This window comes from Saccostrea echinata, unplaced genomic scaffold (genome assembly GCF_033153115.1).
Source record: "Saccostrea echinata isolate AGI-Se365-2 ecotype Australia unplaced genomic scaffold, CSIRO_AGI_Sech_v1 ptg000009l, whole genome shotgun sequence".
Lineage (NCBI taxonomy): Eukaryota > Metazoa > Mollusca > Bivalvia > Ostreida > Ostreidae > Saccostrea > Saccostrea echinata.
Genome location: NW_026889758.1, coordinates 50,211,237 through 50,233,035, shown reverse-complemented (window position 1 = coordinate 50,233,035; position 21,799 = coordinate 50,211,237). Strand labels below are relative to the sequence as shown.

Genomic DNA, 21,799 nt, shown 5'->3' with positions numbered 1-21,799 from the left:
CTGTATCTAAAATACAGCACGGTCTAAAAATAAATCTGATTCAATTTATCAAAAGCACGTACAAATAGTAAATGCTAAATGCTGATCATAAATTTTGAAGAAATATTTCCTTAGGAATGTAAAATGTCAAAATTTCTCAATCACTTTTAAAAAATTATTCCACACAGAATCTACACGTTATTTCGATCCAAACGAAAAGGAAAATTCGCAATTATGGAAAACATCCTATGTTAGAGAAATTCCTGAAAACCTGTTTGCTTTCACTGCTTTTTTGTGTCCCCTTCAAAATAGTAAAGCCAATGGGTTCGCGGATGCAGCATACATTACGTGAAATTCGCACCCCTCCCCCATTTTCCACTCTTCTCGTGTAAACTCAATCAAGTCTATTTTTCAGGATTTTTTTTTTAATTTCATCTTAAATCCTTATCGCTGACGACTGCCGCACATCTCTTTCACTTCGTTTTTAATGTCGCATTTCAATAAGAAAATAAAAATCCGTAACATCAAAGTCCATCGAAAAACTGTCTGTATCGCCTGTATGTGTATCTATAGTTAACTGAGATTTTAAGACCCCTGAAATAAATTCGGATCAATCTCCATATGCATTTACAACAAGATTAAATCGTCCACCTTATCAATTAAGACTGACTTCGAGTCTGTTACGTCTACCCCGTTGTCAAAACTAATCTGACTAAATCTTACGTTGTCCGTGAAAATATATATATACTCCGGATGTATACTCCCCGTCGAGGCCTCATCTACAGAAAGAACAAACGAACTTTGCGGGCGAAGTTTGGATGCTGCACAGGTATGAAGTAGGCGGTGCTTTTTTTTTTATTGATCGTGTCGCAAATCATTTAGAGAACGAGACAGGTTCTGTATCGTAGATACAAATTTGGGGGTGGAGACTCGTACTACGCACTCGTCCACCCCAAATTTGTATCAACGATACAGTACCTGTCTCGTTCTCTAAATAATACATATAACACAAAAGAATGTCTACCTCCGTTTATAGGGCACAAACTACGGTACTTTTTATTTTGCTATACATTCCTTTATGTGTAATGTAAAAATCAATTTTTTAAAAAAATCAACCCGGCTCAACTCACTTGAAACTTGGCACAGAGCTAGTACAATTCATATCCCAAAATTTCTATTTTCTACCGGTAAGCGACCACCTTCAAAATTCTGACTATTATGCTACTAGGTGTGCGCATGTTAAAAAAAAATAATAAAATTGTGATAGTCTATTAACAGGTGAGTTTAAAAAAAACAATAGGCTGGGGACTTATTGACGGAGAAGAGCCTTGAAGCAGTCAAGGCTCTGGGCCATCCCAGTAGAGGTGGATAGGGCGTTCCACTTCTCGATGGTACGTGGGTAGAATGATTCCTTCCTCACTGAAGTTCGGCATGAAGGTTTTGAAATGCCAATATATTGTTGTTTCTAGATGTTCTGTCTTGGATTCTAAGTTTCTGGCTAGTGTCAATCTGAACTCTGTTGTTAACCAGCTTGTACTTGACACTGAGGCTAACTATCCTTCGCCGCTCATCTAGCTGTTTAGTGATGGTCATTCAGCTGACTGAGCATCTCGGTTACGGACGAGATGATGTGATATCTATTGTGGACATACCGGGCTGCTCTGCGCTGAATCATTTCAATTTTATTAATATATTCGATCAGTGCATATTATCTATTCAAGATATATTACTAAAGTCAGGTACTCTTCACACAATTGCTCCGACGAAAATAGTTCCATTCATGATCAGTAGATACAAGATTACAACAAATGTTAAGAATAATGATGTATATTTAATACGTTAAAGAAAACAAAATTAACGTAAAAAGATTTTAAGAAAATCATCTTTTCCCCGGAAAAGCAAATAAAAAGTTTTCATATTCCTACGCTCGCTGCCTCCTCAGTCTTTTTCCCGAAAATATATAGGTCATACTTCGATTGATAATGATAAATCTTTTCACCAGTTATATTACTGTCATTATTATTGTTCGTTCATTGCCTTATAATTTCTTTTGAATGGATATGTTAATCATTAACTGTGTTTTTTTTTTCTCTCTTTTAATGAATAACGGAATGGTTATTATGGTTAAACACCTGCAATCGTAACCTCTCGGCAAAGCAACGTAATGTTCCGAGCTCGTCTGAAAGGAGCTTCGCACGTGTGTAGACCTAGGCTATTTGGTCTTGCAAGCACAGGTGTGTGCACCGTTTGCTAGAGACGCTTAGATCACGTAGACTGGGTATCAGTATTTGCTACGGAAATGAAGAAGTTTAGAACTATACACCAGTTTCATAAGAAGTGCAGGTTTTTTACTCAAGCCCTAAATTGGGCTAGAGGGGCTGAGTTGTCTAAAACGAGACTAGGTCATCGATCTACTCAGTTTAAAAACACGAAAATATACTAAGTTTATCTTCAAAACATCTGTATATTCAAAATCTATATTAAGTGTTAAATGTCGGATTCTATCCTATGACGAAGGAATATTCAGTGATGCTCCATAGCCGCAACCGATCTCGCGCTTTCCTTTGCGTTTAACAACGGCCGTCAATGCATCTCTGGACAAGTTCATTGATTACAAGTTCATTCGTTCTAAAAGGTGACATGTTGACTATCTTTAACATCTGCCTATGGATGATAGTAATTTAATAGCACAAAATTAAAAAAATAAATTAAAATCTATCCTTGATAGATCTATAGTTTTGCTATTTATAAAAAAAAATGGGCTATCTTTCATAATCCATAACGGCTTGAACTTGATTTGAATTTTTTTTTACAGAAGATTATATCATTGGAAAGATGGTACACATGTAGCACAGGCCCATATAGTACGCGGGATTTTTTTCGGAGCCCCCCCCCCCTTCACTTTGAAAACGTTGCTACAGGCCTGTAACATGCTATTTGGTTTAAATATTCCTGAAAATGAAGGTGTTAAATACATTTTTAAAATTATATGATTAATTATATTTAGTCTATGTTCTATGTGAAATTAAAACTATTTTTAGCGACTTTGTGATAGTCACTACATGCATCTACATCTACCGATATATATGAACATGCAGTTTGTTTCCTAGTACATGCATATTTTATTCAACAAAAGATGTTGAAACCCAGTAGCCTAAATATTTTGTCGTTTTAGGATATTTATGGCACTTTTATTATGACTTTCTACAGCTTGAGTATCTCTGACGTTTTGTCAGTAAATACTTGTTTTTTTTTTATTAGAAATCATCTGAGCACAATGAAAATTCGAATAAATTAAAAGTCGAATATCTTGGATATGGGGTAACCCATATCTATTCTTGTTAACATCTGACTTTTGATAAGGATTCCAGACTGCATTGGCATACTCTATACAGTTGGTCTTACTAATGATTTGTATGCTCTCTCCTTGATGTTGTTATTACATATGTTGATGTTTCTTTTGAGAAAGCCGATGGTGCTCTTTGCTTTATCGGCGATGTTATTTATATGTTGAGTCCACTTCAAGTCTGACAAGATGGTAACGCCTAGATATTTTGCAGAAGGAATATGCTCTAATTGGTGGCCATGTAGGATATAGTTCTTGATGACTCTACGATTCTTTGTGATGCTTAGCAGTTAGCACATTATATTTCTCTGAGTGGAACCTCATGAGCTTTTCATTTTCCCAGACTGCTAGTTCGGTTAGGTCGTCCCGCAGCTTCTCTGCATCCGCATCTGATGTGATAGTCATGTATGCTACATTATCATCAGCGAAGAGTCGTACAGTTGATAGAAGGCCTTTGGGTACGCCTGAGTCTACTTACACCTCTTCGAATGATTCCCCCTCTACGACCACCCCTTTGCCTGCGGTCGGCAAGGGAAAATTGTCCGTTTAAAAATGACTTCTTTCTGCAAAATATCTAGGTGTTTAAAAATTGTTTGACAAGGGAAAATTCAGAATCTGCTGGTTCTGCTATGGCATCACATGTAGGTACTCCCTACTACCCTGCATATTTCACTTTCCCTTTGAGGAAAAGGTAAACATGGGCCCTCTATACCTTCCTTTTACACATTTTGATAGCAAATTTCTCATTAATATACATTTTAATCTATTCTTTTCCATCTTCGTCCTGAAATCAACCTATTCAACCCCAAATACATCCACAGGAACTGAGGAATCGACTGTTTTAAGAAATAAAACCCCTCTATTTTTAAACAGACAATATTTGCGTGGTCAATGAAAATAGGGGTAACCAATCCCATCTTTTGCTTTTTAACATCAGAAGAACAACTAAGGATTGCAGGCCCCGACATCCTTTTGATTTCTTTTTTTATTTTCTCTTTTTAAGTATTTCAATTTATTTATTCATTCATTTTACTTTTGAGCACACATAATATGCCCCCCCCCCCCCCCACCACCACCACGAGGAAGATCGATAGACCTCTGACCAATTAGTTTCCTAATTCTAAAATAAAAATCTGTAAAATTTAGGATCCTTCCCTCAAAACTGCTGATATTAATTCTCTTGCACTACTCACTGGAGGGAAAATCACTGATTAGCGCTAATTTCGCTTTTATTGAGTTCACTCCAAATCTAAAGTGTACATATATGTATAAATGCAATAATGTGTATAGGTCGCCCGCGTGGCGCAGTGGTTAGAGCGTCTGCTCTAGAGTCGCGAGGTAAGGAGTTGATCCTTACGTCGCGGGTTCGAATCCCACTGTGGGACGTGGAGACCGGTCCTTCGGATGAGACCGTATATAAACTGAGGTCCCGTGTCGCAGTAGGTGTTTGCACGAAAAAGACCCCTCACTGCTCAATGGCCGTAAGTGCCGAGCATAGGACAAAATTTGCAGCTCTCCACCGGCAAGTGAGTGAAAAATTCACGAGAGGGACGTTAAACAACATACAAACAAACAATAATGTGTATAGAAATTCAATCGGGATCGGGATGACCAAAAAAAAAATTATTTTCCATCAAAATCTTTTTTTTCCAAGTATTTTCAAATGAAAACACCCAAGGAATAAAATTGTATTTAATCTAATTAATAGAACATGATATACAAAATGATTATTAACTCAATAATCCAAGCATTTATCTGTTTATTTGAATTTACCAAATTTAACTAGAGTTCTTTTAGGTTCCATAGAGTTCTCTAGAGTTTTCTGTTTAGCTCTGTTTAAAAGGCCTTCATATTTTCACATTAGAAGTACAGCAAAAGACTATTCTTAAAAGATACCACCACCACCACCCTCGAGTAACACAAGACGAAAGACGTATCATCATGTAATCAAACGCACCAGATAACCGGAAGTTGTAGCAGAAGCCATTGAAAACTGGGAACACCTGCCACGGCAGCGGCTTTCTGAAAGATGACGTCCAACAGCTTTCAGTTGGGTGGAACTGGGTTTGGTAATGACAAACCACCATCTACTGGTAGCGGAGAGGGAGATTTTTCCAATGATCCTGCGAGCAACAGCTTCTTTAATGAGAATTTTAAACGGTACAGAATTGCAGAAACATGACCTGTCAGCCTCACATGACAGTCACGGACACCCTATTTAATCTTCTCTCCTGATATTTTTTACCAGTTATTACTATTACGACGTCAAACTTTAGAGAATCAGATAAATTCAGATATTATGATTATCATTTAATACAGTCGTTTTACCGGTAACGAATCGGTTTGTTGTTACGTCTTGCACGCATCTTACATGGTTGAAGTTCCAAATGTTCTTGGTTGTTATTTAATTTGTATTTCTATGCTTTTCAAATAAGTGGTACCCAATCTCCCAAAATATGAATGATACAGGCACAGAGATGTCAATTACAACACCCCCCTATTTTCCTAGTTTCGAATTGATTTTTCAGTATCGAATCGAACGCCCTCTACTACTGCTGACCCAATAAATAAAATCGGCTGGTCGAAATTATTGTTGAAATATGCCTTCAAGAAAAGTCTACAAAAAGTATATTAACATAACTTGTTGATTTAAATGATTTTTTTTCTAAAACTAAACAGTATGAAAAATTTTGCATTTAATGATAAACTTTTCATGATATGCTTTATCAAAATTAAATCAACCATCTCAAAGACATAATTTTCATGGAATACCTTTGCTTGTAATTTATTTTGATAGTATTTTTACTTCTGTGAGCTTTTCAAGTTCTTGCATCCTGTAAAACAACATTTTTCAAACTTCAAAAATTCATGATTTGAAACTAGGAAAACAACATGTGGTTAGTTTGGATGTTATAATTTCATTTAAAAGTCAACTATTATTTATTTTAATATTTAAACTAGTTACAGTTATCCTAAATATTGATAACATATTCATTCTGGATCAACAACACACTGAAAAGTTTGATTTAGACGCATTTGTTCACACACACTCGTTTTCTATGACTTGCACTTGCGCGTGTTCAAATCTGGGTCATTGTTTCAAATTGTAAAATAGCATGAAAAATAATCCAGCAGATGTTACAAAGACACAACACAGGGATAGAATATTCATCCTTTTATTGTATTTACCTAGTAAGAAAATTTTAAACCCATCACTATGTTTGTTAAGAATAATTGAATAAAAAAAATATTCGATACTGGCAAATATTCGTTACTGGTAAAACGACTGTATAGAGTGTTGGAGACTAATGTCCATGACTCAATGCTGCATTATGCACCGTTAAATGATAAAAATGTTTGGTTTGATTATTGGGACAAATGCAGCATTAGTAGTTAGAATAATCTAACTGTGTCTCGGGACAAGCCCTCACCACAGTTAGAATACGTCCCATATACTTGTAATGTAGCAAATCGGAGTGGATCCACTCCGAAATGATTTTGAAGAATACAAAAGGAGTTGCACTGAAAATAACTACCAAATTAATCATAACAAACCTTTTTGAGATGGTATATGTCTTTTAACTTAAAAAATAATCCATATAAATACGAAAATTCAACTCATTTTCTAAACGTTTTTTCCTCGCTTCAAATTTAACGCCATGTTGACATTCTGACTCTCTGGATTGTTCATAGAAAATGCACAGAGTACGAGTTATCGCCCGTGTTTATTTTGCAACATTGCCAATACACGGAACGAATTCTATCATAAAACCGGGTCCATAGGACAATATCATTTTAACGATAGAACATTCTATCTACAGCATTAGATACAGCCATTGTTATAAACAGTATTGAACAATATAAGGTTCACAAACATTTCCCATAAATGTCTTGGTTTTTCCTTGGTACTACTTGTCAATTCCAGCGATTTTTTTCTACCCATGGGGAAAGGGTCCAGTACCGCTTCAATTGGGAAAAATAGCATCGAAGTAGAACAAAGGAGAATTTTCTGCCTTTTAAACAAATGAAACGTATTCTGCGTTTATTCCAACCTCATTACCTATTACACTGTGTTTTAAAGAATCAACACAAGTATTTATTGTTTTTCATATCAATGTTCCCTGTTTTTGCATTTTTATGCTTTCAATTTGTCAAAATGTACACTACGCTGTCTACACCACAGGTCCTGCCATATTACGACTAATCTCTGCTTTCGATTTAAGCGGAAGTGAAACAATTAGTCAACTTGTACAACATTTCATATAAAAAAAAAACAAAACACGATGTCATCGTAGTCTGTTGCTTGGCAGTGGAATTGGGAATTTTTAGTCTCAAAATTGGGAAAAATTAACATTTTTTGGTATTGGGAATGGTACCGTTTATCGGTACCACTTATATAAGGAATATAAACGCTGAATTCATTTTTTGCCTGTGTTTTGATATCACACACCACCCTAATCCTGGGGTTCCTTTACTCTTACCTTTACATTTAACCTCTTACCCTTTTATATTTTGAATAATGCTGAAGAGAGTCAGAGTGGACATCTTGCAAAATTCCCTACAAGATAGTTACCAGCTTTCCTTACAACCAGGGAGTTTCCACCAACCTATGTAGGGCCGAATTTAGACACTATTCCCAACTTTAAATTCCTCCCTCCCCCCACCAAATTTAAATGTGTGTTCAATTTTTAAATGCACGAAAACTAACAAGCTTTACTGGGCCAGAATATGGGTAAAATAAGTATGGTATTGGTCTGAAATCAACGGAATGACAAAAATTTTAGGAAGCATGGTCTTGTTGATGACTGACAGTTTGTTAATAGGTATAATCTCTGATTGATAGATAAATTAGATCAAATTTACTCATCAATTTTGTTCATGTCCTTAAAATTGTCATGCAATATAATTTCCCAATAAGTGATCAAATGTTGAAATTTCCAATTCCAAGGGTCTAAGCCCCATTCCCAAAATGGAGTAAAAAATCCCTATCACTTATTGTCTTCTAATATGAAATGCTCAACCTTTTAGGCTTAGTTGTAGCGATTTTACCGATCATTATCAGAGGTTAATTTTTATTTGAACAAAACAGTATCTTGCAAATTTTTAAAGGATTTCTTCATTTACAGTGTTCTCCATTTATTTCAAAGTAAAGGGTTAGAGATCAACTTTGGGTTGAAGTTTTCGACAAATCTCTGTGGACCTTACAACAATTAAATTTGATTTTTTTTTATTTCAAAGCAGCATTTTTAGCAATTGAAGTGGTCAACTTGGCCGGCAGCCAGTTCTTAGGGAAAACACTGATTTATACATTAATTTTCATGTTTTCCATGTTGCCTTCCTGCTTGTACTTTCTATATTTGCATATTTTGATTCTTAATCAACTTACCTTTGTGCTTTTCTTCCTATGTGTGTAAATTTAAAACAGAAATGAGCTAAATGCAGTGGTAACTCTTTGAGATGTATGAATCTGATAATCAATCATGAAAAAAATAATCGATCATTGAAATTGGGAGTGGATGTTTTCTGATTATCAATGCAACTCTTCGTACAAGACTTGTTGTAGAAAGATTAACTAACATTTTTATTTCCCAAAACTTGCACTGTTGAAACACTGTGATCACTGACAAACTTCCACCTTGTCTGTTCTCAGAGTTGCTTCAGTTCTAACTAGGTGGATGTTGTTGGCGATCATGGTGCTTAATCAGTGCAACATATGAATCAGCAAACACAATGTAATCTTTGTGATACAAATCTTTAGTACATACTTAGTAATAAATACAGTTTTTTTTTCCATATATGATATGCCAATGTCACAATAGCTGTATCAGTTTCCAGGGCTGATAGCAGCTCTTGCAGGGTTGATATGAATCTGCTCTGCAAGGCTGGTATATATCACATCCCTTGTAGATTAAACACCCCTTGTAGATTTAACCTTTAAAAACTTGTGATAATAGATTAATACACCTATTTTTTCATTCACATTCTCTGTTAAAAAAATTAATTGTAAATTACTGTTATTTGTTAAAGAAAATCAAAACACCAGCTGCTTGTATGGATTGCTGGGTTTTCTTATTTCATATTTTTCATGTGAGTGAAATTCATGTCTTTACAGGTCACTTAAGATTAAAGTAGAGCAATGTGTGTCTGATTGAGTGTATAGAACATTTCATGTTTTCTTCGTTCCCATATGCTGAATGTAAAAAGCATGTGCAATGTTTATATACTGGACATTCAATATGACAGAGTAATAACTATAGCTTGTACTTTAGGATATCAGATCCATCAAAATGTCCCACTTCATAACCTTGGTAACCCAAGACATAAGCCAGTAGTTGAAAGATTTTTTGTTGTGGTAATTCAAATTAACTCCATGCAGTCAACTGTGTTTATGAGAGGTTTATTATAAGAAATAATTTTATTTCAGGCATGAAGATTTAAAAGCAATGTTAGATGGAAATAAAGACAACTTGAAGTTAGATGCCATGAAAAGAATCATCGGGGTAATGTTCTTTAGATCATTTGTAAGATGAAGTTTATATTACTGATCTTCATGAAAGAGCCTCTGATAATGATTAATTAATAGAAATCAAAAGGATTTTCAAGTCTTCAGGAACTGTAACAGTTCTTGCTACTGACAGTTTAGTCAGTTTGAATCAAATGCAAACAAAAGATAGTGATAAATGTATGGACCCTGTTTTACAAAAGAACTAAAGACTAAGTTGGAAGATATCACATTGTTTTAAAATCTAATCAACTTTATAATTTGATGAGATTATACATATATATAGTTACAACTGATTTTTTCTTATTTTTCTTAAAATTACAATTAAATCAAGGTAAATCATTAAATAAATTGCAAAAGTAAATTTTGGTCTTCGTCACAAGTCCGTTATAAAACACAGCCCTGTTGCTCAAGTTGAATCACTGAAACTATCAAAGATTTAGGATATTATTGTCCTAAAGTGACTTACTTTTACATTGCACAGATTATACCTTTTCAAAGCTTTCTGAACAGCACTAATTCTGTAGTTACTTTTACATGTATTGAAGTAATGAATGTGTTAAATACATGTAATCTGAATTTGAATCTGCACTGCATTTGATTTTTTTTTAAGTGTTTTAGAAGACAAGAAATGTTATACAGTATGACCCCATCAAAGGTTCAAATGATGGAGAGTATGGGTATCATAAGTGTTATTCCAAACAATAACTTTTGGGTCTCATTTTCCAAATAATGACTCTTTAAATGTAATACTTTGACAGATGGTAGCGAAAGGAAAAGATGCCTCAGATTTATTCCCTGCAGTAGTGAAAAATGTAGTCTCTAAAAACTTGGAGGTAAGAAAATCTGATGGTAATTTTCAATTAACATAGGATTTTAGTTCCAAGAAATCTCAACTTTTTTAATTTCTTTATTCTTGTTCTTAAGGACATTTTATAGACCATTTTCAGTTCACCTTAGGCAAAAGTTCATTTGAGATTCTCTGATCAGGAGTTGTTTGGCACATTTAAAATTCTATGTATGCCTTTACAGATTTCCTCAATATCAAGAAAACTTAAATTTATAAACCTGCAATTGGTCAATATTCTGTATTTATAGCATATATGCTTTAGTTTTTGGCTACCATAAGGAGTTTCATTCAAAAATAATTTGTTAGAAAAGAAATTGTAACATTGGTGAGTGTTGTTGTTTATGAGCCTCTTGTCTTCTTATTGCAGGTCAAGAAACTTGTCTATGTCTACCTGACAAGGTACGCAGAAGAACAGCAAGACTTGGCCCTCCTGTCCATCAGCACATTTCAGCGAGCCTTAAAGGACCCCAATCAGCTGATCAGGGCCAGTGCTTTGAGGGTTCTGTCCAGCATTCGTGTCCTCATGATCTCACCGATTATGATGCTGGCTATCAAGGAAGCTGTAATGGACATGTCACCATATGTCAGAAAGACGGCAGCACATGCAATACCAAAGCTCTACAGGTACTGAATAGGATTTTATGCAAAAATTCACTGCTAAGTTTTCTTTATAATTAGATTTTGTTGTAATTTGATAGTACATGTATAATTACAGAATACTGTACGTGTACATAAATTGGCATATTCAAAATTTAGTGCAATCACTGGCTATGGAGTTGTTGGCGAAATCATGAATTAGCGCTATACATGTCTGTGCTGTATATTGTATTTATAAATGACTTCTTAGCGGCATTGTTATCTGCGTCAAAGCCGCTAAGATATGAAGCCCACTTTTTTAAGTACACATACAGTATCTGCTAGTAAAATAATTTGTAAAAAGGTACAATTTGAGGTAATGAAGGGTATTTTTTTTTTAAGCATTTCATTGCAACAGTGCAGGGCTCGACATTAACTTTTTTTCCGACTTGTCCATTCGGACAAGTGACGACGACATTTACTTGTCCAAACTTCAACTTCACTTGTCCAAAAATTTTTCAATGAAGATATAATACTGTCAACTGGAAAACTAAAAATAAGTCCATTACATGTGCATGATGTTATTTATAAATACAACAAACACATAAAACAAAATTTTATCTAGACTTTCTGTCCTGACAACATAAATTCAACATGAGACAGAATCCAAACTTCGTAAGTTCCATGCCTTTGCAGTAGTATGCAATTAGTGAACTTCAATCCCAATCGAGTGTACTCAATAACACAGAGATCCATATCGGGATCGAAGTTCGTTTTTCATGTACTGTTTCCGTCTTAAAGTACCGGTAAACTTTCAACAGTCGTTCTTTTTAATATTTAGAGACTTCTTTACATTAAAATGCACTTGTCCAATTGGACAAGTGCCCAGCAATATTCACTTGTCCGTAATTTTTTTTCACTGGTACCGGACAAGCGGACAAGCGTTAATGTCGAGCCCTGCAGTGTCAGTTGCACTAGTTACTGCAAAGCAGTCTTGTACATGTATTTAACCTTTAATTTCTATTTAGTCTTGACCCTGAGAGTAAGGAACAACTTGTTGAAGTCATTGAGAAATTACTTGCTGATAAAACAACAGTAAGTATTATCTCTGCATGAAATATAGAAATGTCATTATGTTGCAAATTTAGAATTTTTTATTCTGAAAGTTTTGCATACAACTATGTAATATGTATAGGCAATTTATTGTGTCAATATAGTTGAGCTCTTAATTTATAGCTTGTTGCTGGTAGTGCCATTCAGGCCTTTGAGGAGGTTTGTCCTGAAAGGATTGACCTGATTCACAAAAACTTCCGAAAGCTTTGCAACCTGTTGGTGGACGTCGAGGAATGGGGTCAGGTGGTCATAGTTGGCATGATGACCCGCTATGCAAGGACCCAGTTTGTCTCGCCCAACCAAGATGTATGTATTTCACCCAGTCTAGGGTGTAAGTGGGGCTTTGATATTAAAAATTGTTTCAATATTTCTTATACAAGTGTGGGGAAAATAAGATTCTACCGAAATGTGGAGAAAGTACATTGCATATAATTATGTATACTTTAATAACATCTCTGCTATCTGTTAATTTGAAATGAAAGTTTTCGTCACATGAATTCTATGCATGGCTTTTATATCAACAATTGAAGTATACCTCTTTCATTTTCAGGGCACTGGAGAAGAAAGTAAGAATTTTTATGAATCAGAAGAGGATGAAGACGAGAAAAAGGATGAAGAGGACAACGAAAAAGATTCCAAGAAAAAGCCATACATGATGGACCCTGATCATCGCCTCCTACTCAGACAAGCCAAGCCATTACTCAATAGCCGCAATGCTTCTGTATGTCACTGGCAGAATTACCTACCTCTTTTATTTTTATTCATTCTTAAGTCTTTGACCTCTGATGACAAAGTTAGCAAAATAGCACTTATTTGATGACATGTATTGTATTCCATAGACATTTTTGCTTTGTAATGGGTGAGCGTGAAGAAAATCTGAACTACATGTATATTATGATTTTCTTAAGGTTGTGATGTCTGTAGCTCAGCTGTACTATCACTGTGCACCAAAGTCAGAAGTTGGAGTGGTTGCCAAGGCATTGATTCGTCTTCTAAGGGGACACAAGTAAGGTTTTAATAATGTTGTTTGCTTATGTTTATTTCACTCTCTGGAATCATAACCTTTTAACATGCTTTCTTATGCCCATTTGAAACACACTTTATGTACTTTTTTTTTTACAGGGAGGTCCAGTTTATTGTTTTAAGCAATATTGCCACAATGACAGTTGCAAGAAAAGTAAGCTCTTTCAAATGTTTTGCCATATGGCATGTAATATGTGGTAGATACTGGATGGGGCAATTGAAATATAGCATATGAATCTACAGTTGAACTTTGGTATCTCGAACACAGATATCTCGAATACCATGGATATGTGGAAGTCATTTTGAAGTCCCAATTACTTATTCCTAAAGTAGTTTACCCTGGATATCTCGAATCCTCAGTTATCTCAAAGTATTTTCTCGGTCCCTTGAAATTCGAGATATGAGGTTTGACTGTACATGAATGTTAAATGTTTTTAGACTATTTTTACAAAAAGATGTTGTATTTCAAAACTTGGACCTGTTGCTTGTCTTCACTGTTCTGCTTTATACATTTGAAGTATTTTTTTTCTGATAACCTACATTTGAATATTGTTGAATTCTAGGACATGTTTGAACCATACCTGAAGAGTTTTTATGTGAGGTCAAGTGATCCAACCCATATTAAACTGCTCAAGGTAACTGAATACTTCAAAGTTTGTCTGAGTTTACCTCAAATTTCAATCACAAAGTGGTAAAGCCATCTTTATTTTGTGTTTACAGCTGGAAATTCTGACCAGTTTAGCCACAGAGACCAACATTTCAATCATCCTGAGAGAACTTCAGGTCAGATTTTAATTTTCTTCTTTTATAATTTCCCTTTCACATTCAGTGAATATCACCTTTAGTCTTTACATTCTAAAATATATGTACATCAAACAAGGTGCGTGTTCATGCAACTTTTCTGATATGAATGTAGATTTTTGTCAGTGTCATAAAAATGTTGACAGAATGTGTAAATAAAGTCAACAAAATGACAAACTTTTTTTTTTTTGCAAACGGTAATATATATATGTTTATTTCTGTTTTACTCATCTTAATTTTAACTTAATCTTGTTTCGATTTTAGACGTACGTAACAAGTACTGACAAGGAGTTTGCTGCTGCCACCATCCAAGCCATCGGCCGATGTGCCAGCAACATAGCGGAGGTTACTGATACCTGCCTCAATGGATTAGTCCACTTGATGTCCAACAGGGATGGTAAGACTTACTAAATGATTCTATATTGAGGGGGTGTCAACATTTCTTTATTCTACATGTATTTGTATTTCACTGAAATAACAGAAAGAAGGGAATTAAAAATTTTGTTTCAAATATTGTAATTCAGTTTTCTTTATTTGGCGGAAAATTTTGAAAAGAAATTGTCATTCCTTTTACAGGATATTAAATGTACCTTTGATTTCATTCTTCAGAAAGTGTTGTTGCAGAAAGTGTTGTTGTGATCAAGAAGTTGCTGCAGATGCAGGTGAGTGGATATAAAGGTATGGTTGACATATTTTGCAGACCTGCCTACTCTCCCAATTTACCTGTAATTTTACCATTTTTGACCCCCTAATTTCTAATTAGTCAGATCTCCAGATTTTGGAATTTCCACTATTTTCAATTTTAAAATTATTGTGAAGAAAAATGGAACAGTACAGACACTTGAGTGATAGTACATCATCATATGGTCAAGCATTTATTTCACAAGTAGCTGTCCAAAGGACGGGCATTCGTAGGTATGTCGAGACTGAAATTGCCAAAAAGACTAGTGATATGTAAATAAATTTGCATCTCTACTTGTGATGTCCTGTGTCGTCAAGTCTATGTCATGTATTTTATTAAGGTAAGTACTCTGAGTACAACAGGAAGTTTCTGTTTTATGTGAATACACTTGTATTTTCTGTATTAAAAGTAGAAAAGCTTTGGCATTAAAGTCAAATTTTACAGACAAATAGGTCGAAAAACTACGGAATACAATTTTTTGGGGTAGGCAGGTCTGCATTTTGTATTAAATAACATAAAAGAATAGTGTGAGATTATTTTTGGAGATTTACAGTGTTTTATTAGTCTGAATGGTATATATATTTTTTTTAGTCACAAGAAAAGGGACACAAGACGGTACACATACATATGTATATTTGGTGGAGGGATAGAAAATGGAGCATGTTGTTCCCTTCCAATTATTTTACTATAAATGTCATTTTTATTTATGGATATGTAAAAATTGTACCATTAATACATTAATATGTATTACTGGTATTAATACCACATACATACTGAGGTCATGCTTATGTTTAAGTAGAAATATTCATTGTTTCTATTCAGTAGTTAAAATGCTTACAGGATTATCTCGGAAGAAGTAGACCCGTTTACATAAAGTATTTCAGAGAGACTTTCTTCATAATTTTTAAAAGTAAATCGCTCTGAATTTAAAATTCACATTGATCTTTATTTGAAGTGCATGATATATTGCTCTTGCTCAGATCAAAATTAGAATTATTCAAGTTGTCTAGTTCACTGATTTGGGGCAAAGTGTTTGCATGCAATATCACATATTATTCATAATTAGCGTATGTTGTTTACAGGATTTTTTCACATATAATTCTCTCTTCAGAATATTTTTGCTGCATATCTACATGTAGTTTATTTCATTGTTTTAAGCTCTGTGTATTTATTAGGGCCCTTCAATAAGAAGCAGGAACCTTACAGTAATCACTGGGTCCTTCTGGTTATCACTACTCTCATGTGACACAATAATTTGAGTACCTTTAATCTTATAGACTTCGTATTTACTACTTAAGTGGAGGATGGTTAAAGAAAGACACCTTGTGTGTTTTAGATCATGTAAAAGTTAAAATACATAGTAGATACCATTATCAATACACATGTTTGTGATGCAATAACTTGTCTAGTGTTAATCCTATATGCTTCATACTTAATGCATATGTAGAGAATGGTTAGAGGAAAACAGTTTTTGTGATGACTGTGTCAAAGGTCAAGGATAAGGCTCAAAGACTGTTAAAATGACCATGTACACTACAATTTTATGTGGATCAAAAATCTGTTAATGTGCAGACTTTTTCACCAAACAAACCTGTATAGATTTTCAGGCCATTTGCTCAAAGATCTTGGTCAAAAGGTGAAATTTGATGATACATGGATAAGAATATTGCAGGGCCATGTATGACTGTCAGTTATTTTGGATTGGCATTTTTCAACTAATACTGATATATCACCCCCCCCCCCCCTTCCCCCCAATCTTGACCATTTAATGTGGCAAAATTTGAAGTGTTGTGATGTTCCATGTAAATATATAGAGGTTATTCTTTTAGTCCTCTGAACACAAGGACATTATAACACACATGGCCAAGATGGCAGACCAGATCACCGTTCCCATGGCCAGAGCCAGTATTCTGTGGTTGATTGGAGAATACAGTGAGAGGGTGCCAAAAATAGCACCTGATGTTCTTAGAAAAATGGCTAAAACATTCATTAATGAGGTAGGTACACGTAGATTTGTGATTTGGCAATAAGATTTTGGAGGAGGAGGAGGAGATTAAGTTACTTGCAAGAAAGAAAAGATTTTCTTTGAACTGTAGATAATCTTTTTAAAAAAATGTGTGAGTTAAAAAAAAAGGTTCATTGTAAACTGTTGGAGAAGCTTCAAAATTTTGTTAATTTTTAGATAAAAGTAAATGTTTTAATGTGTTTCAACATTGCAGGAGGATATAGTAAAATTGCAGATCCTAAACTTAGCTGCCAAACTCTGTATAACCAATTCCAAACAAACCCGTCTCCTCTGTCAGTACATCTTCAACCTGGCCAAGTATGACCAAAACTATGACATCAGGGATCGGTCACGATTTCTGAGACAGCTGATAATGCCAGCCGAGAAGGGGCCACTGGCAAAGCATGCCAAGAAAATACTGCTGGCAACAAAACCTGCTCCTTTACTTCAATCTAAATTTGAAGGTTAGGATCAATATAATTCTTACATACTGAAGCTAGGCATACACTTGTAAAAGTTGGTATATGATTTTTTTGGTTGATTGCTTTTCCTTTTTTTTCGGGGAGGGGGGTTCAGTGTTTTTATCCCTATGAAGTGAGAAGAAGTAATTGAAGTACATGTATGACAAACTTTTAATTACTGCATATACATTTGGTATTTCCATAAAAAATTGTTTGCAGTGAAGGAATTATTACATTGACAAACAAGATATCACTGAAAATGCGTAATCTTTGTGTCAGTTTTGCTACTTTCTTGCTAGAGTAATTCTGTGGAATTAAAACTGTCTTAAAAGTAAATGGAAAAAAAACAATAAAAATGATAAGAAATGATAAATTTCTTGATAAAGTGAAAATGTATTTTCCTTATAAAGCTTGAAAATATATTTAACTTTGAACCAAACTGAAGTTCTCTGCATATTCACACTGGAAAAAATTTCATAAAATTCTTTCAGATAGGGACCTATATCAGTTGGGCACACTGTCACACATACTGAACAACAGAGCCACAGGATACAAAGACCTACCAGAGTGGCCAGAGGAAGCCCCGGATCCCTCCGTCAGGAATGTTGAACTTCCTGTCCCAGAGGTCAAAGGAAAAACAGAAAGAAAGAAGCCTACAAAGGAGAAAGGGTTTTACTCGGAAACGGAATCCAGCTCAGAGGGTGTGTTAAGATTTTGATATCCACTGTTGTTTTATGAAAATAGTTTTATCTCTGTCATTGACTCTACACAGAAGTTACCCCAAGAAATATGATAATATCATGTACAATAAGCATGTATGTTCATTTTTCTTATGGAATGAAACATTTTAAACTTATGTATAGTGTACTAGAATAAGTTTTGATATATCTGCTTGTTATGAAAAATGTAACTTTGATAATGCGTATAATAAAGATACATCATTTTGAATGTCAGATGAAGACTCTGATGAAGAAACTGAAGATTCTGAGGAGGAGGAGGAAGAGGAAAGTGATGAGGACAGTGGAGCTGAATCTGATTCTGAGGAAAGTGAGGAAGAAACAGAGGAGTCAGAGGAATCCGATGTTCCTCAGAAAAATGTTGTTGTCAAGAAGACAGCCAAGGTTGTAAAGAGTGAATCTGAGGAGGAGGAGGAGGAGTCATCGGAGGAAAGCTCCTCAGAGGAAAGTGAGGAGGAAAAACAACCACCACCAAAATCCAAGCCTGGAAAAAAGGCAAGTGGAGGAATGGGCTTGTTTAAATAGAAAAGATCATGTCAATTATGAAAATGAGTAGACTTGATGAGTATATGTATCACACTCGGCTCTTTATTTCCAGAAAACAACAAAGGCTGCAGAGTCTACTCAACAGAATAATGCAGATTTACTTTTGGATCTAGATTTGTGTAAGCAATTCTATATTTATCCAAGGACAGAAACCAAATTTGAGTGCAGTATTACTTTAATATACAGCTTATAAATACAATACATGTACATGGATTTAAAAAAAAATTAAGGCTTTAAGAATATTCTGAATTGATGTTATGCTTTAGATTAGTGATTGGATATGAGAGACATTGCATTAAAACTTGCTTTTCTTTGAAAATAGTTGGATCCACCAATGGAGTGACCAGTAGTGGGGGTACACCAGGTGATATTCTGACCCCAAGCATGGCTAGTGCCATGAGTAACTTGTCCATCAGTTCAACACAACCTAGCAGCTCCTCTAATGTAAGTTTTCTTGATATAAAACAGAAATTTCCTAATCCCTATATATATGTATGTTTAATTGTGTGGTGTTTTGTACTTTTGCAGTTTGTTCAGCCCATGAACATTGCCTTGAAGTCCTATGAACTCCTAAACAGGATGACAGGCAATGGATTAGGAATTACATACAAGTTCACAAGGACTATTTCTGTCTTTTCACCTAAAATGGTATCCATAGAATTGACATTAACAAACCATGGAGATAAACCATTATCAGCCATAAAAGTAGGAAAAAAGGTCAGGATTTACAAGGCTTCATAAAACAGTTTTAATTTAATTGGTTTAATTTTCATAAATTCCAGTCATGAAATTACTGCATATAAAGAGACATTTCTTGGATAAGATTTTTATTTATCTTTTACTTTCAGACTTTACAACCTGGGATGGAAATTCAGGATTTCCCAGAAATAGGTAAATGCTTCACTTTCTTATCAGATAGAATCTAACCTTCTAAAAATGGAAAAGAGATTTTGGGGAAACCTGCAATATAAAATGAATGTTTGTATTGTATTTTATAGCATCTCTTGGAACTGGGGCATCCACCTCAGTACTGATGGCGATTAATTTCAATGACACCACTCAGCCTGCCAAGTTTGAGATTTGTACATTAGAACAAACTTTTAATGTCAGCATAACAGCACCTGTGGGGGAATTGCTTCAACCTCACACTATGGGGCTCCAAGATTTCACCCAGCAACAAGGTATGGACAGGAAATGTCTAGAACAAAACAAAATAAAGAATGCTAAGCTTTATTAAGAAACATGTAAATAATTCCTTACGTTACAGAATCGTAATTCAAAAACATGATCTTAATGCAACCACTGTTTATTCCTAGAAATTGCTACTTCAAAAAACTTTAAAAAATAAATAAGAAAGTTTTTAATGTTTGTTTGATGGGTCTTCTTATACATGTACATATAGTTAATGTATTGCATTTCTCATCCATCCACCTGTCTGTCACTCTATAATAGAATTTATTGTCCAAATTATTTCTTACACACATGAGGGCTAGTACCATGAAACCTGGTCAGTTGATATGTGTGTGTGTGTGTGTGGGGGGGGGGGGGGGGGGGTATTCATGGTTATTCAAATTACAGAAAACTCGTCAAATCCGGACACCAAAGAAACTGTCCGGATTAGACAACATTCTGGATTAGGCAACATTTTAAACAATTGAATTTACTGAAGGGACTTAAACTTTACACCATATTAGGCAATGTTTCGGAAAACACAACATCGGGATTAAACAAGATTCACTCTATATCCTGATCATGTCTTTCACACTGTGAGGACTTGGACCATCAAACCTAGTCGATTGATGCATATTTCGAGAAGACAAGTCTTGACCCCAAAAACAAGATAACGGAGATTTCATTTTAGTTATTTCATAACTTTATGTAGTCAAGTCTTATTCAGCTCATTTCTTCTTTTTGCACACAGGGGCCCAAGGCCATCAAATCTATTCAGTTTGCATATCCTAGGAGTGCACTTGAAAATAAAATTGGGCACTGTATGCTCCATCATTAAACATGAACACCAAATACATGTAGCTTTATTACATTAATGCAAAAGAAACCAATATTTCTTGTATCTTATTTGTTTTTCTTTTCCACAGGCAAATTAAAAGGAATGACAGAAAATACTGGAAAAGTGAAACTATCTGAGAAGAAAACAGACTCCAAATCAATAGTTACCAGTGTAATAACTGTAGCTAATATGCTACAAGTTCCATCAAGTGAAACAGACACGGTCTATCGATTTGCAGCAAAAACTATGACAGAGGGGGTGTTAGTCCTTGTGTCTGTAGCTGTAAATGGAGATTCTGCAAACATAGTTGTTAACTGTGAGAAAATGGTCATAGGGACCATGCTTCTAAAGGACCTTAAATCTTTACTTGGACAAAGCTAGAGAAAATTCTAGTGTTAACAATTTGATGACAATCTGTTTAAAATATAAAATTATGTGAATTTTGAACAAGTTATATAACAGAGAGAAAGTAGAGGCCATGTTCAGATATGCATAACTGTTCAGCAGGATAAATTTAAATTTGATAATCATATTTTTCGTTAAAGTGTCCTAAATCTTTCAGCAATTGCAGAAGTTAATGCAGTCCAGCTTTAATACAAATATGATTAATTATGGAACTCATCATATACAACAGACATATACCAGTACAACTACTTACAGTACAGTCAATTTACTGATGTTTTCATTATTAATGGCTTTAAATTATATTAAGTGGTCAATGTTAGTGTTATTATATAAACTGCACATACAATAAAGTGTTCATAACATTTGTTGTGTATTATTATCATTGATGGACATTACAACAACCATGTGCTTAAATGAGAAAGTAACAGAGAAAATGTGCTGTAAATTTTGGTTTGATTTCTCTCCCATTCAGCTGGTGGGATAAATTACTAAAAATATGGTAATAGCTGTTGAAGCAAAACGAGAAAGAATTTGCAAAGTACTATGAATGAAAAATGCATTGTTTGAAGGTGGTTATAAGAAATATTTATATTTATTTGTATTCCATCATAAAGTTGAAGTCCACATTTTGTATTTCTTGCAATTATTCATCCACCGTTGATTGCAAACAAGCAAAAATAAACAAAATGTGTTTGTGAAACACTGATGCCCCCATATGACAGCTCATAATGGAGGTTAAAAGTTCTCAAATACAAGTCAAACTCC

The 21,799-nt window shown here is 34.6% G+C and overlaps 1 protein-coding gene across 1 annotated transcript; it reads left to right on the top strand.

The window, feature by feature from the left end:
• The first annotated feature begins 5,297 nt into the window (after positions 1 to 5,297).
• Positions 5,298 to 21,399, top strand: LOC133183014 (AP-3 complex subunit beta-2-like). The gene is made up of 23 exons (XM_061317924.1): positions 5,298 to 5,485; positions 9,750 to 9,825; positions 10,589 to 10,663; positions 11,045 to 11,301; positions 12,282 to 12,348; positions 12,490 to 12,672; positions 12,917 to 13,087; positions 13,275 to 13,372; positions 13,489 to 13,543; positions 13,953 to 14,024; positions 14,110 to 14,172; positions 14,455 to 14,587; positions 14,800 to 14,852; positions 16,702 to 16,869; positions 17,092 to 17,341; positions 17,830 to 18,039; positions 18,293 to 18,570; positions 18,674 to 18,740; positions 18,944 to 19,065; positions 19,150 to 19,338; positions 19,470 to 19,512; positions 19,620 to 19,802; positions 20,718 to 21,399. Exons 1-23 carry the CDS (start codon positions 5,355 to 5,357, stop codon positions 21,008 to 21,010), a joined length of 3,237 nt encoding a protein of 1,078 aa, XP_061173908.1. The 5' UTR covers positions 5,298 to 5,354; the 3' UTR covers positions 21,011 to 21,399.
• Positions 21,400 to 21,799: the final 400 nt, after the last annotated feature.

Excerpts from the sequence above, each read along its gene's own strand:
- LOC133183014 (XM_061317924.1), top strand. The coding sequence starts at position 5,355 with ATGACGTCCAACAGCTTTCAGTTGGGTGGAACTGGGTTTGGTAATGAC. Across the intron at positions 9,826-10,588 it reads CCATGAAAAGAATCATCGGG|ATGGTAGCGAAAGGAAAAGA; the intron begins GTAATGTTCTTT and ends ATACTTTGACAG. Across the intron at positions 17,342-17,829 it reads ACTTCAATCTAAATTTGAAG|ATAGGGACCTATATCAGTTG; the intron begins GTTAGGATCAAT and ends AAATTCTTTCAG.